Source organism: Nesoenas mayeri, assembly GCF_963082525.1.
Source record: "Nesoenas mayeri genome assembly, chromosome: 3".
Classification (NCBI taxonomy): domain Eukaryota; kingdom Metazoa; phylum Chordata; class Aves; order Columbiformes; family Columbidae; genus Nesoenas; species Nesoenas mayeri.
The window spans coordinates 103,505,364-103,519,290 of NC_137544.1; the positions used below are offsets into that span (position 1 = coordinate 103,505,364).

The window sequence follows — 13,927 nt, forward strand, 5'->3', positions numbered from 1 at the left end:
CATATGCATGAAGCCTTACTTAGCACCTTCCAAAAATGATCAGTACACTCTTTTGCCACCTATTTAGAGAGAGACGCTCATCAACAGCTTGTCACTGTGCTGTAGAAACACAATGATCTACTCAGTGCAGGGAAGGGAAGACAGGTTATGTCATTCAGTTGACAGACTCCATGAAAATTGCCCAGAAAGAACAGCAAATATCAGTTCAGGACAAAACATACTTTATTGTACTGTAATGTCAGAAGTACAAGAAAAGTACTGCAGAGAACCATGCTGATGGGGCTTCCAGGGTCTGTGGCAGACAGAAGTACAAGATAATGGGGTACTACTGTACTCAGTGCAAAAACTGATTCATTTGAGGCACAAGTACACTATCGTTTAAGCAGCTTGATTCAAGCACAGCTCTGGTATGTGATCTCCTCTGTTTTCTTTCTATGTGACAATTCTATTATGAAGCTACTTTTACATTAAATAGGCAGTAGATTCAAGTCAGGGGTGTCCAAATTGCCACTTGGCAACCAAAAAAAAATAAGAAAAATACTCTGCATAGCCACCCTCCACATTTTAGTTTCAGATATGGAGCTGTAGCTAGTGAAAAAAAAAAAAGTTGTTCTGAAAGGTCAGAGCCCAGATCTGTTTGGTTGGGTGGGTTTTTTCCCTCCTGTACGTCTGTGGGTAACTTATTTCACATTGACCACAATTTATGCAATAAGAAAAAAAAAATCAAGTTGTATCTTTGATGAGGAATCATACATATCTAACATTCAAATAAATTTCAGCCCTTGAGATCTTAACTTATGGCTTAAGACACAACACAAATGTTTGGGCACCCTTGAGTTAAGTTAATAAAGAGCGTTTTTGCTAAAAAGGCAAGCAAGATCACTGTTTTAAACAGAGCTGACCTCTACAAGAAGAAAGCAGGAATCCGAGTCACTAGTTACTGCTAGGCTGACATGTACTGCTGCCCAGAAAGATAAAAATGTAACATCACAATGAAAAGGTTCAACAAAGTTGAAAGATAAAGGTTTCAACACCAGAAGCAGCATTTGAAAACAAGCTGTTTAAGTTAATCTTTTCAAGAGATGCAGATTGCATAACTCTAGGCATGAACAAACATGCTGGCAATCTTCTCCTTTTACACAGCAGCTGTGTTTAACATAGGAAGTCCTGGGTTTAAAGAAAGCTACTTGAAGAAGAATTAAGATTTGCAATTCCCTGTCTACTTACTGAGATCAGTAGAGAAACGAAAAAATTACTACTGAAACAGTAGTTTCTCAGTGGATCCCTATCATTACAAACACAGCTTGATTTGTAAGCAACGCAAGACTAAACAGACAACTATTATTTTATATTATTACTATGCTTATAAATTACATCAGTTAAAGTTAAAAAAAGCCAAGCAGTTTTGCCCTATTTCAAGAATAGTTTCCAATCAACACCAGTTTACATGGTGAATGGGACTTCACAAATAAACAAGGAATGGTGACATCTTTGGGTCAAGAATGACAAGAAATAATGGGCTCTGTGCTACCAATCAACCTCAACAAGAATATGGCACAAGGGCCAGCCCAAGCTGTACCAACACTGAACCTTTAGCACTCGGCACAAATTCGGATCTCTTTACTTCAGCTAGCAAATCAGGTGAAAAGACTGGGTAAAAAAACCCCAAAACCTAACTAAAAACTTAAGCCAAAAATTGGAATATACTTCTTTAAAAAATCTGTAGTTTTAAAATAACTTTATGCTGACATCAGTTTGTGCAAACTAGAAAAAACTCATTGAATTTCTCTCTACCAAAAGACAAATCCCCCAAATATTTTCCATTTAGCCCATTGTATCTGTAATACAATCTCAAATCTAACAGATGTAAATGCAAGAGAGAAAAAGTTACAGCATCTGCACAACATTCTTTCTACAAACAGCTGCTGGAGGGAAAGTAAAATATAAAAGAAATGAAGAAAGGAAGGTACCATCTGAAATACTCTCACAATCTTTCCCACTCTGTAGTCCATGAATCCGACTCTGATGCTAAGGTGACAGTGTATGTAAGCAGATTTTTTTGTTGATTTAATTATTTTTGAGTTTCGGTTGAAGAGAACCTGAGAAGAGACTCAAGTCTCTCAGGAATTGTCGGACGGAACATGCTCCTCAAATCCTTCGCTCTCTCGGACCAATGCTCTTTCCAGGATAACACGGCCTTCCTTGTAGCGCTGGCTGTCTTCAGTGGCAAATTCATAGATCCAACCCAATTTGCTGTTGCAGTTCTTGCAACTCACGTCTCGAACCATGTGGCGGCCAGTGAGCATGACCCGATCCTGAACTTCACTGTACTGCAGATTTACCACCTGATACAAATACACAGGTGAGAGGGAAGAGAAAGGATTAGTCTGTCTAGAGCAAAGCTTGGTAACAATATGCACAACTATCAACATTTTAAAAGTAGAAGAGCCTGTGGCACTGCACACAAACTGAAAACTGCAGTGTAGTAAGTCAACAGCCCTTGAAAATCTAAAGATGTGCTTCACAGGGATGTACAGCCCTCACTGTTTAACTAAGATACATGAAACGCCATCACAAGACATATGAGAGTCCCGAGTACAGTGTTCAACTTTGGGTGCAAAATTCCTGGTGAATAGCTTGTAAACTAATTGATATTAATCCGCTTGTAATATACACAACCTGTTTTTAGCAACCGATGTAATCATTTGTTGCCAGAAATCAGAACCAAAACATTAAAAGAGGTACTTCAAAAATCTTGGGGTGCTTTTGAAATAATCATCTATGAAAAAGGAAGACTCAGTGGCTGAGAATGCATCCACCTGTTTTTGTGTGCCATCTTGGCAGTTTAAAATATACTTTTTATCTCGTTTAGGCAGCAACACCACAAAAACAGGATGTATAATGCATTGAGAAGTTGACGTCAGAACTATAATATCTTAAGTGCTAATATGTGGTAGGATTCTAAAAGGTGGGCTGTGCTGCTTTCTCAACTTTCCACCTGACCATGTTTGCTCTCTCTGCTTCAGCTCTAAGACTTCTGACTGCAGAAATGTAAACATTAAACTTCTGTGATCAAACCTCACTACACGACAGAAGAAAAAAATGGAACCTCAGGATCCAGCGCTTATTGGATGAGCAAGAAATCAGATGCAAAGCTCTTTTACAGCTATGCAGCCTTACATTTATATATAAATACTACTGACAGGATTCAGCATACCAGAAATCCCAGAGCCGAGCACAGTTAAGACGTTACTGATGTCTCTGTCAACTCCGCCAATGGCCAAATGGCTTTCAAGAAAAAACCAAACCAAAACATACCAATGATGACAAGACTAAGAACTTCGTGAGAAAGAAAAGGATGATCACTGTTTTTTCAATGAGTCTAACAGACAAATCTATATGCAAGGGTTATTAAATAATACTACAATGCACTCAGAGTTATTACTTCATATTTAAATCTGTTGAACTAAATCAAATTTGATCAATAAAAAATATTAAAATAAATCATAGTATTATTGCCTGTGAAAGAGACCGTGGTTACCTAAAGTTGCCAATATACTGTTACCTTCACATATTTTAGAAATGAAACAGAATATTACCTTTTTTTTTTTATCTGAGTAGAAGTGCAAATGCCTTTGAAACTCTTTGACAGACAAAAGATATTCTCACAGTGAATTTCAGGGTCATATTACAGAAGCCTCCAAAGTTAAAACTCCCTGCATTTTGGTATGATACCTCTATACACACAATCCTCTTTATAGTCTTTCAGTATTGCAGATAAACTAAGTTAGATAGCTTGCCATCAAGAGTAAATGCCTTATTTGACTTCAAAGACAGTTGAATAGAACAAAATAAGAATTAAAAAAAATAAAATAGTAACTACACAATACTTTAGCCAAGAAGTTTTTTAGTTTTGATGACAGATTCATATCCCACAAACTCATTTTTCAAAAGCGGATAGTAGGTCTGCCTCAGCTTCTTACCAACCTTGTTAAAAAGAAAGGCTCTTCCCGTGGCCCCTGTAAAACGTGTGGAGATGAGCTCAGAACGGTTGGTCAGAATCGTGTCGCAGTTTGCACAGGAGAACAGGCGAGTGCCACCAATATGATCCAGAAAAATTCTTCCCATTTTTAGAAATTATGTAAGTGTATAATCAAGACCTGAAAGCAAAAAGATTATGTACATGTGAAAAAAAAGCATTGCAGAAATTAAAACAAAGCAAAAAAAACCCCACACCATAAATACAGCAGAATAATCTGCAAACCAATTCAGCTCATGATTGCAGAGGTTCTTTCTTTCATGGATGAACTACTGAACCATCCTTTCTCATCAAAACAAGTTCTTTGCCAAAGTGATCATCTTACCAGTAAGACAACACACCTAGATACAAACTAATTACATTAAATGAGCAAAACATGAACTGAATCCTCTAAAATGTACTTCAGACATTTGTAGACCACTACTGGACCCTTCAGTTCTTAAAAGCACAATCTTCTACTTCTTTCCTATTTTCTTTTCCTCTTTAATACAATACTGAAATTCCATTTCAGTGTATTCCCAACAACTCACTCCTGTTAGTCAGCGCTGGGAAATGAAGCACTGAGAAGTACATTGAGTCACAAAGGCGATTAGAGTTTAATTTTCCCAAGTCATCCCCCGTTTTTAAAATAGCTATTTATTTTGTCACTTCCCCTCAGCTTTGCACACTTTATGACATGAGCCACACACACACCACCACTATCCAGGACGCTTTAGTCTTCCAGTATAGCACACTAGGCTACTGTATTTGACTTGACACTTACTGGTTTCATACACATAACAATACAGGAAAGGATTTGTTGCTATTTTATGTAATAAATCCACCCAGTCTTTATGCCAGACAGTCTTATATCCAAATGTTTAAAGCTGTCTAATCTAAATACAAAATACTGTGTTATTTACCAAGCTATTTCCAAACCATCATTGCTAAAATACCTTAGCAACTCCAATGAGTAGAAAAACAGATCTTAGAAAGTTTCTAGCAGCAGATCTGCAGCACTTGATAAACCATTTCACTGCCTGGGAAAACTGAAGTATCACACCAGCTTTATACCAACTAACATAAATTACTCGAAGTCAACTAGCAAGTAGGCACAGAACATACCAGATAGCTGAAAACTTACATCACAAAGGATGAGATAAAATGGCACAGAAATTAAATGATGCTGCTAATTCTATTTCAACTGCAGAATTTTTATGACTAAACATCTATAGTTAAACAAGTTAAATATACCTCCAATTATGTTTCAGATGTGGAATCAGAAGAGTATTGTCTCTGCTTTTGTCATGCACAGCAAAGTAACTCTGACACGCTGCAATATTAAAGTTGTGTGGGCTTTACTTTTCAGAGCAGGAGTTCATAGAGAAATTAATGAAATTTTGTGCTCATCAAGCAGAATATTCTATGTGAAATGTCTAAGCAGCACAAATGCCTAAATTAAACCCATTTCAGGTTTTAGAGGATCAGTTTCTTAAAGCTTACTATAACATACACAAAGCAAATGGACTAAAACATGCACCTGCACACACAAAATTTAAAATACCACTTTTGCATGTAAAAATCATAAGTCACTGACATAATGATTTCTTTTTCCAATTGCTTTATTTCACTACTTTGTTCTCTTAAAATGCAGAGCAATAAACAAGGTTCATGGTATCGAACAAAGTGATTTTGGCAGAAGTTCCTTACATTCAGATTTTTCAAATCGCTATTAGTCTTCTGTATCCCGTCTGAAGGATACATGAAAATTCAAAGCAATGGAATGACTCTTTCCTTCAAAAATGATACAATACCCACTTCTCTTCTTGAAAGGATAAATAAAACAGGTCTTAAGTTTGACAAAAACATTTCAAAGACTTAGCTGAGTGTAAGGTGTGACTCCTTGTGACTCCACTCAAAATACAGGAAGGTTTCCTTCAATTTCTCTAAGCATTATACCTTTCTAATATGCCTTTATCTTTCCTAGCATGGGAGGGCAAAAGAGAAAATTAAAATGTGAATAGTAACAGAATGAAGGAAAATTAACAGACACTAAGTGTGAATAAACAAGTATCAGATAAAGTCTCCAACCAGAAGAAACCACAAATACAAGCAAGAAAAGTAATTGTGACAGATATGCCCATAAGGCACTTGGCCTAGCTCCACGTGCCATCCTTGCTAATTTTGGATAATGTTATTTTTGTCTTGATTGCATTGGGGATTAAAAACAATTAACCGATCATAAGTTATTTTAAATGTGGAATCAACATCCAAAGGGGTATTTCTTTCAGGGTAAACACAATGGTCACCTTGTCAGTATTTTTAGAAGCTAACACAAAACAAATCCAACAACATTCCTCTGGTCTACCAAGAACAACACAAACACTAAGCTTGGTGACAAGAACAGATCCATTACACAGACTAACCTTGCCAAGCATGCCCTTTTGAAATATATGCATCTGAACACTCAAAATGCAAACACATCACCTATCAAAAAACATAATTCATATCACTGCATGCAGAAAAGCAGGAACCCAGAGTCACTAAAAACAAAATTTAAATACTTCAGAAGACAAGTGTAATTCTCACAAACAAGTTAGAATTCAAAGTGACAGACAAACTTATTACTTCTGGATATGGCATTATGCACAGACTGAAGTATTGATTCCTGAAGATATTGAATATTAAAATAAATGCATAAATAAATAAAGTTCAAAGACTTAAGGCTGAAAAACCTGCATAGCAATACAAGGCCTAAATTCTTCAATAGTTTATATCACCCAAAAAATATGAAAGTAACCTCATCCAGTATCTAAATGAGAAAGAAACTTCCAGTAAGACTTTGGTCCCAAAAGAAAGACAAAGTGCGATTCATTTGATGGTAGCACAAGGCTGTGAGAATTCAGACTAAAGTTACAGCGGAATCTAATAAGCCAACTGGTACCAGAACAATTTTCTTCAGAATACAGTGCATAAGAAAACATGTATTCTTGAAAAAAAGGAATACACATTTTAAAATTTTGAAAACTGAATTCTACGATCTGCATTGTAACAGTCAAAACAATCTAGATTTTGAGTATGTTTTTTTTTTAAAAAAACTGCAAAAATCATGTCATCTTACTAGAATGTCTAGTGTTTAAAATAACCTCTAAACTTAACTGCCCCCAGTAGATTTCAGTCAAAATAGACAGGAGCCTACAACCACCAGTACCTCTCAGTTTTGATTGCTACAGGATTTCAATGAATCTGTAAGGATCTAGTTGAAGTGTTGTAAAACCAGTCACCTTACATTAGTCCATGCAGGGAAAGTAGGAGAAAAGTTACAAAATAACTGCTAGTAAGGAATGACTGCTCATAAGGAAGCCTTCAAGTGCCATATTTGATAATGAATTTTCTGAATTAGCTAACATGGAACTTCTGCTTTTTACTCACATAAAAGGTAGCAAATTTATTTTCAACTTGGAATTATTTCACACTCTTCCCTCCATTTTTTTGAGCACATCAGAACAAGGGAAAGCCATTTTCCATTGCTCTCAGGCTCATATCCCTTACTTACAGAAATGGTGTGTACAAAGTCACCCAAAATAACTGTGTAATTTTTTTCCTATAGTTTTCGCTTCCCATGTAAAAGGTGTGGGCGTCTATTTATGTTCACACATACATAAATGATCTCAAAAAAGCCACTTATAGGCAGCTTTTATAGGCAGTGGGTGTGCTCTCTTAAATGGAGAAGTCAAAGAATTGTGAAACATTAAAGCATTTCTAAAGCTTAAGATCCTCCAGTTAGGGGGAGGAAAATCCAAGATGTGCATTTCTTGCACATTCATACACTATCTACACTTAAAAGCAGCAAAAATAACTTCTACAGGCTCAGAGAGCCAGTCAGGTTCCCTATTGCTATTCACAGCCCCAAAAAGCGACACTACCGTATCACACCAATCCCATCATGCTACTAGCAGAATTTTCAGAAGCAGTGGACAGGCACCTTGGTTATTCACAAAACCAAATGCTGAGTAAAGAACAGAGAATATTTTTTTTAGCCCATGATTTCATCTTTGAAGTCAGCAAAGCATTCTTCATTGGCTATGTCACTGATGAAATCCTAGTGACCCTGCCCTCATGCAAACTACACAACGAATCCTAATATTAAATCAATGGCTCCAATGTAAAAAAGGCAGACTTATTTACTTTCACTAATGGGATATAAAGTATCTACCACTTGTCAAATGTATACGGTTCAGAGACAGGTGCTTTAATGAACTGAGGGATGATGCCACGGTGTCATTAGTTGGCACCCTGACCATCACTATCAATGTGCATTCTCAAGAGGACCTTCAGCAGCACGATCAATGACGGCCCATGTTACTTAACTATTGAGGTTTAGTGACAGTGCATTATTTTGACAGTACAAACCTTGATACAACTTCTTAGTCATACTGAGAAACATTTCCTGCCTGCATGCTTCTCCCAGTGAGTGCATGGACATGACAGGAAACACAAGCACTGTGGCTGTGATCTATAATATGTATTCCTAGAGCGGTATGCTCCCAAACTTCCACCTGTCTTTCAGCGTTGATTTTGGCAACACTGAGCAACAGCTGTCAAAGAGCTGACATTCAACAGCTTAAATCTGACCACTATCTGCACACAGAGCTGAAGTCACCTGAAGCAATACTTGGCTGGCATTTGTGCTACCTAGTTTGCCTACCTTCACAAGCAATAAAGAACAAAAAAGTAACACAAAGAATTATTTATTAACATTTTTAAAACTAACAGTCAGTGCTTTCTTGTACCAGAGTACTTCTCTTGAAGACACAGGACCATCAACTTTTGGGAGAGCCAGCAGGCACTTCCTATATACACACCAGACTCTGGATATTTCAGGAACCTCAGTGTTGCTTCAGCACCATCTACTGCATCTCAGATCTACAATAGAAAACAGCTGCTAGTTAAAGGATTAAAAAAAAAAATAAAAATCACAGCTTCTCTTTCATCATTTCACCAACCAAAAACATTTTCCTTTGTATAGTGAGCCAACAAGTGCTCTCTCCCCATTGAAAGAGGGCTGTGCATTCCCCTAGGTACAGCAAAGCATTCTCAAGATGTACTTACTCTGGAACAGGGCTTAAACTTCATATCTTGGGAAATGGACTTAAGCTTCCTCTTCTCATCTTAGATATAGACAAAAGAGGAAAAGACGACTTAGCATGGATACACAAGACCACACATTAAAGAATCACTGGGTAAGCAAAAAAATAAAACTTGCTCCTTACCTTGCCACGTTTCTGCTGCTCACAAGTAGGGATGCATCTGAACACACATGAAGTCAGTCTCTTAGGAGGCCTGAGATTCAACCGTCTGCTGCTGACTCCTGCAACTGTTGAAGCAGCAGGGCCTGGCCTCTGCCTACATGCAGAATTCATTATCAGAAAGCATCACACGTAGCCAAATGTGAAGTAAGAAAGTGAACTGGAACAGTATGCAACGCTCATCAGAGCCATCCAGCTACTGCAGCACACTGTACAAGGAAGTTAAGACAGTCAGATGACTGAAGAGGCTTTGGCAAAGTAAGGAAGGCTGTGCCCAGATGCAGTACACAGCACCTGCCTAAAACAGGCTGCCTTGCTGGATGAAACTGTATTTGTGCCAGTTACAGCAGTGTAATTTTCTACTGCAAGTTACAGTAGTGTAATTTTCTAATGCAAACTGGCTTTTTTTGCTAGGTAAGGTGAAAGCTTTGTATTAGGATACTGGCATTTAAGGATGTTAACATTATATTGGTGTATGCAAACACTAACAAAGGGTAGTTTGTTTCAAGTTTACAGAGAGCAGAGCCATACAGGTGGGTGCTTGTTTCCTATACAGCCCCCATATCTCAGCATCTCCTGCACAGTAACTTACACCCTCATAATACTTGTGCTAGATAATGTATAAAAGTATCAGTTTACAAATGGTATCAGACTCAGATTGATTTTCTTTCCCACTACTACACAAAGAGTCCAACAGCAGCAACTATTCCTGCCTCCTTGTTTGTTTTTCCCTTCCTCTTTCCCTTTCCCTTCCTGTCTTCCCTTTCCCTAAGAGAGGAAAAGGGTCAGCTTAATTCCTCAACTGTTTCCAAGAAAGCTGTACTTCCTGGTTTTATGATAAATTTATTCTCATACAAATTCAGCAGATAAAACAACTTTTGCCTATTAATCCATTCTGCCACTCTCAGAAAGCTAATCTCATTCAGAATTTCTGTTTTCATTGCTGAAGTGATCCAAGTGTTCACCTGGAGACACCATTGGTTTCATGAGTCATTAAAAAAAAATAAAATAAAATAAAAATCAAATAAACAAACTTTAAAGAAATGCTGAAAATACAAGGATCATCCAAAGGTCCACACAAACTACATCCAGCTGGCAGAAAGGGTGCTAACATGCTCAGTGCATCTCACCAAGACATTTTTATATTAACTAGGAAACTCCTAAATATAGGTGAAGGCTCCAAAATTAAAGACAGTCTTGCTACCAAACATCTACAGTGTACAGGCATTTCCTCTACACATTTAACAAGATATTTTTAAGTTAAATCTTGCTAAGGGGAATTACGTATTTCAGCAAGAGCTGAGCAACTCAAGATTTCAACATAGGTCAAATGATAGTAAACAAACATGAATCAATGACCTAACTTGGACAACACTACTTCAGAGCCTGTGATGACTACCAGCAGAGGGAATGCTAAATATATATATTTATATATTTTTGTGTGTGTGCGTGTGTACAACTCTCAGTCTGTCAGATGACAAGTAACAAATTTCATCTGTTTTTGTCATCTTCTCTACTGGGCTTTGAGATGCAATTTATTTTGTTCTTACACACTTGGCAGCCACATCTGAAATTCACTCGATTATTAAAATCTCTATATATGAATAATTAGATCTGCATTCTATAAGTTAAGTACTTCCACAGCTACGGAAGTGAAAGTAGCAGATGACAAAAGCCTCCAAATAATATTTCTGAAAACTAATATTAGAAAATGAGAGTAATACTTAAAAACTGACAGTTTCATTTGTCACTAACATTACTTGAATTTGGCAATCCAGAGTGAGTCTATACATAAAAGGATTATATATAGCTGGTTTATATATAGCTATAATACATAGCTGAACCAGCTGATGGGGGAATGTTTACACCCATGGAACAAGTTCTCTCACTTTCTGCCATCAGTCACAAACATTAATTATGCTGATGATCAACCTACTGCCATTAGTTGTTGACATCAAGAGTTGCTCTGCAACACCTACTACTTTAAGAAGAGCCATGCCCCGTGTTTCTCTCTCACGAGACTTGCGTACTTCTCTGTTGTTATTTCAATCTAACACCATGTTCATTGTTTAAAGAAAATAAAGAAAAACAATTTATTAAATTCTATTGCAATATTAGTCTAAAACACAGGCTTTACTCTTAATTAACCAGCCGGATTAATCTAATCTGTATGTGCTTGCACAGTACAGCTGAGGTCTGTACACAGCGTAACGACTGAACAGACAGCTGCCAGTCTTTGCATTCCTTTTTGCTTTGACTAGAACCTTTTCCAGAGTGAAAAAGCACTTGCCAAATATTTCAGTTTCCTGGGAATCCATGCTTTTAAAGGCAAAATCCAACCTCAGAGCTGACAGGCAAAGCTGGCTCATGGCTGGAAGAGCCCCGAGCACCTCCATGATCAAATACCAACTACCACCCGTGTCTGACAACCGGCTCCCGCCGAGTCACCTCTCAGGCGGGACGCGGGGTTTACTCAGGGCTGCTTCGGTGATGACTAAGTGTCCAGGGAGCGGTGCAGAGCAGCACCGTCTGATCGGAAGGGAGATGCGCCAAGCGCCACTGCTGCCCCGCGGGGGGCACTGCCGCTGCCCGGCAGACTCGCGCTAACGGCAGGGCTGGCGGGGGGGGCTGACCCACGCTCCGCGGGCGGCGGGACCGGCGCCGGCACTCGCCGCAGGGCGGCTCACCCCCGCGTAACCCTTCCCCGCAAAGCCGGCCTGCGCCACCCCCGGCGGAGGCGACGCGAACCCCGGCGCTGCGGCCGCTGCCGGCGGGGACCCCCCGTCACGCTGAGGTGGGGGCGGCGACTCCCACCACCCCCCCGACGCGTGCGCGGTCGGGCCGCGCGCGCCGCGGCCGTTGCCCCCGCGCCGCCGCCGCCACTGCACACAAAGCCCCGCGCGGGGGCGGGCCCCAGCTGAGCGCCGTCACGGGGGCGCGCGCAGCCAACCGCCGCCGGCTCGGCCCCCGGCGCCGCCGCCGGGCGCTGCCGGCAGCGCAGGCAACTTGACAACAAACAGGAGGAAACAGCTGACGGGAGGCCCCGCCGCCGCTGCCGCCGTGAGGGGCGCCCGGGCTGACCACTGCCCTCCCCTCGCAATCCGGGCGACCCCACACCCCCACGCCCGCTCCCCCTCCGGCCGGGCGTTGGGGAGGACGCGGAGGAGGGACCCGGACACGGGTCCTCGCCCCCCTGCCCCGGGCCCCGCACAGGAACCAGCCCCAAAAGTTGCCACCGCCCCGCCAGGGAGGAGAGCCGGCGGCGGCGGTGCGGGGCCGGGGGAGGAAGTTGTGGCGGCGGCGGGGAGGGGGTGCTCGGTGCCGGCCCTGGGCTGAGGGCCGGGCAGGAAGGCTGGGCGGCGCTGAGAGACGCTGACGGAGGAGAGGACAGGGTGGGGGAAGGCCGGTTCTTTGTCGCGGCGCCGGGCCGCAGCTGGGCAAGCAGGACCGGCGCTGCCCCCTCCGCACCGCCGGGCCGGAGCGGCTCGCCCGGGGCCCCACCGCGGCCCGAGAGACACAGCACCGCGGCACGGAGCGGCGGCCGCCACCTCCCTCCCCAGCCGCCAGCGGCCCGCCCCAGCCTCCTTGGGCAGTGCGGGGCGCGGCGCGGCCCCTCGCCCGGTTACCTGGCGCAGGGGAGCGGCGGCGGCGGCAGCTCCGTGCCCGGTGTCTTACCCCCGCCCTCCACAGTCCCGACGCTCTGGCTCGGCCGCGCGGCTCCGCCCCCTCCCGGCCCCGCCCCCGCCGCACGTCAATCAGCGCTGCCGAGGCCCCGCCCCCGCCCCCTCCCGGCTCCACCGCCTCCCGGCCCCGCCTCGCCGCACGTCAGTCAGCGCTGCCGAGGCCCCGCCCCCCCGCCTCCCGGCTCCGCTCCGCCCCGCCCCCGACTTGAACCGTGGCCTCATCTCAGTGAGCGGTGATGCTTGCGGTGTCTCACATAGAGTCACAGAATCGACTGGGTTGGAAAAGACCTCAGAGATCACCAAGTGCAGCCCTTGGTCCATCTCCAGTCCATTTACTAGATCATGGCACTAAATGCCATGTCCAATCTCAGTTTAAAAACCTCCAGGGTCCCAGGCCACTCAAGTTCGAATCTTTGTGTGACACCTTGGATATTGCACATGATGGAGATGAAAGATCAGGGAAGAAAGAGGTGAAGTGTTTGTGGCCCTTCTTGACCGCTGGTTACAAGTGTTATAAATTCCCAGCTAGTTTTAATGACTCAGTGCTTGCACGCAGATTGCATCCTTGGCAAATAAAGAGTGGTCTTGGCCAAAATACAATGAAAAAAAAACAAAAATACTTTTGGGTTGTTGGTTATGAAAAGTAAATGGAGAAGGGGTGTTTTTTTACTTCTGCTATGAGGTTAGCCATGCCTTTTTAAGGACTTCTGTTCTAATAATATCATATCCATGTTAGAGAAAGTGTATTTTTCATGTACAGTGATACCTGGATCTATGCATGTGGACCCACCAGAGGAGCTGCCTGCCACGGCTTGACAGGACTCTTCTGTCATTTCTCATCAAAGGCAAAGGGACATCTCTGTGAACATACAGCAGGCGGCATATATTTATATGCCCAGATGTTCTTGAACTTGTAT

General features: G+C 42.0%; 1 protein-coding gene across 4 annotated transcripts; it reads right to left on the reverse strand.

Annotated features, from left to right (window-relative positions):
* Nucleotides 1–212: 212 nt before the first annotated feature.
* Nucleotides 213–13,045, reverse strand: YPEL5 (yippee like 5). 4 transcript variants are annotated; one of them, XM_080341159.1, is made up of 6 exons: nt 12,954–13,045; nt 9,292–9,424; nt 9,131–9,189; nt 8,884–8,944; nt 3,988–4,160; nt 213–2,345 (listed from the first exon to the last, which is right to left on the reverse strand). In XM_080341159.1, exons 5-6 carry the CDS (start codon nt 4,126–4,128, stop codon nt 2,121–2,123), a joined length of 366 nt encoding a protein of 121 aa, XP_080197285.1. In that variant the 5' UTR covers nt 4,129–4,160; nt 8,884–8,944; nt 9,131–9,189; nt 9,292–9,424; nt 12,954–13,045; the 3' UTR covers nt 213–2,120. The 4 variants fall into 4 exon arrangements, with proteins under 4 accessions (XP_080197285.1, XP_080197284.1, XP_080197283.1 ...); XM_080341158.1 differs by having other exon boundaries at nt 8,812–8,944; XM_080341157.1 differs by having other exon boundaries at nt 8,793–8,944.
* Between the last annotated feature and the right edge of the window lie 882 nt (nt 13,046–13,927).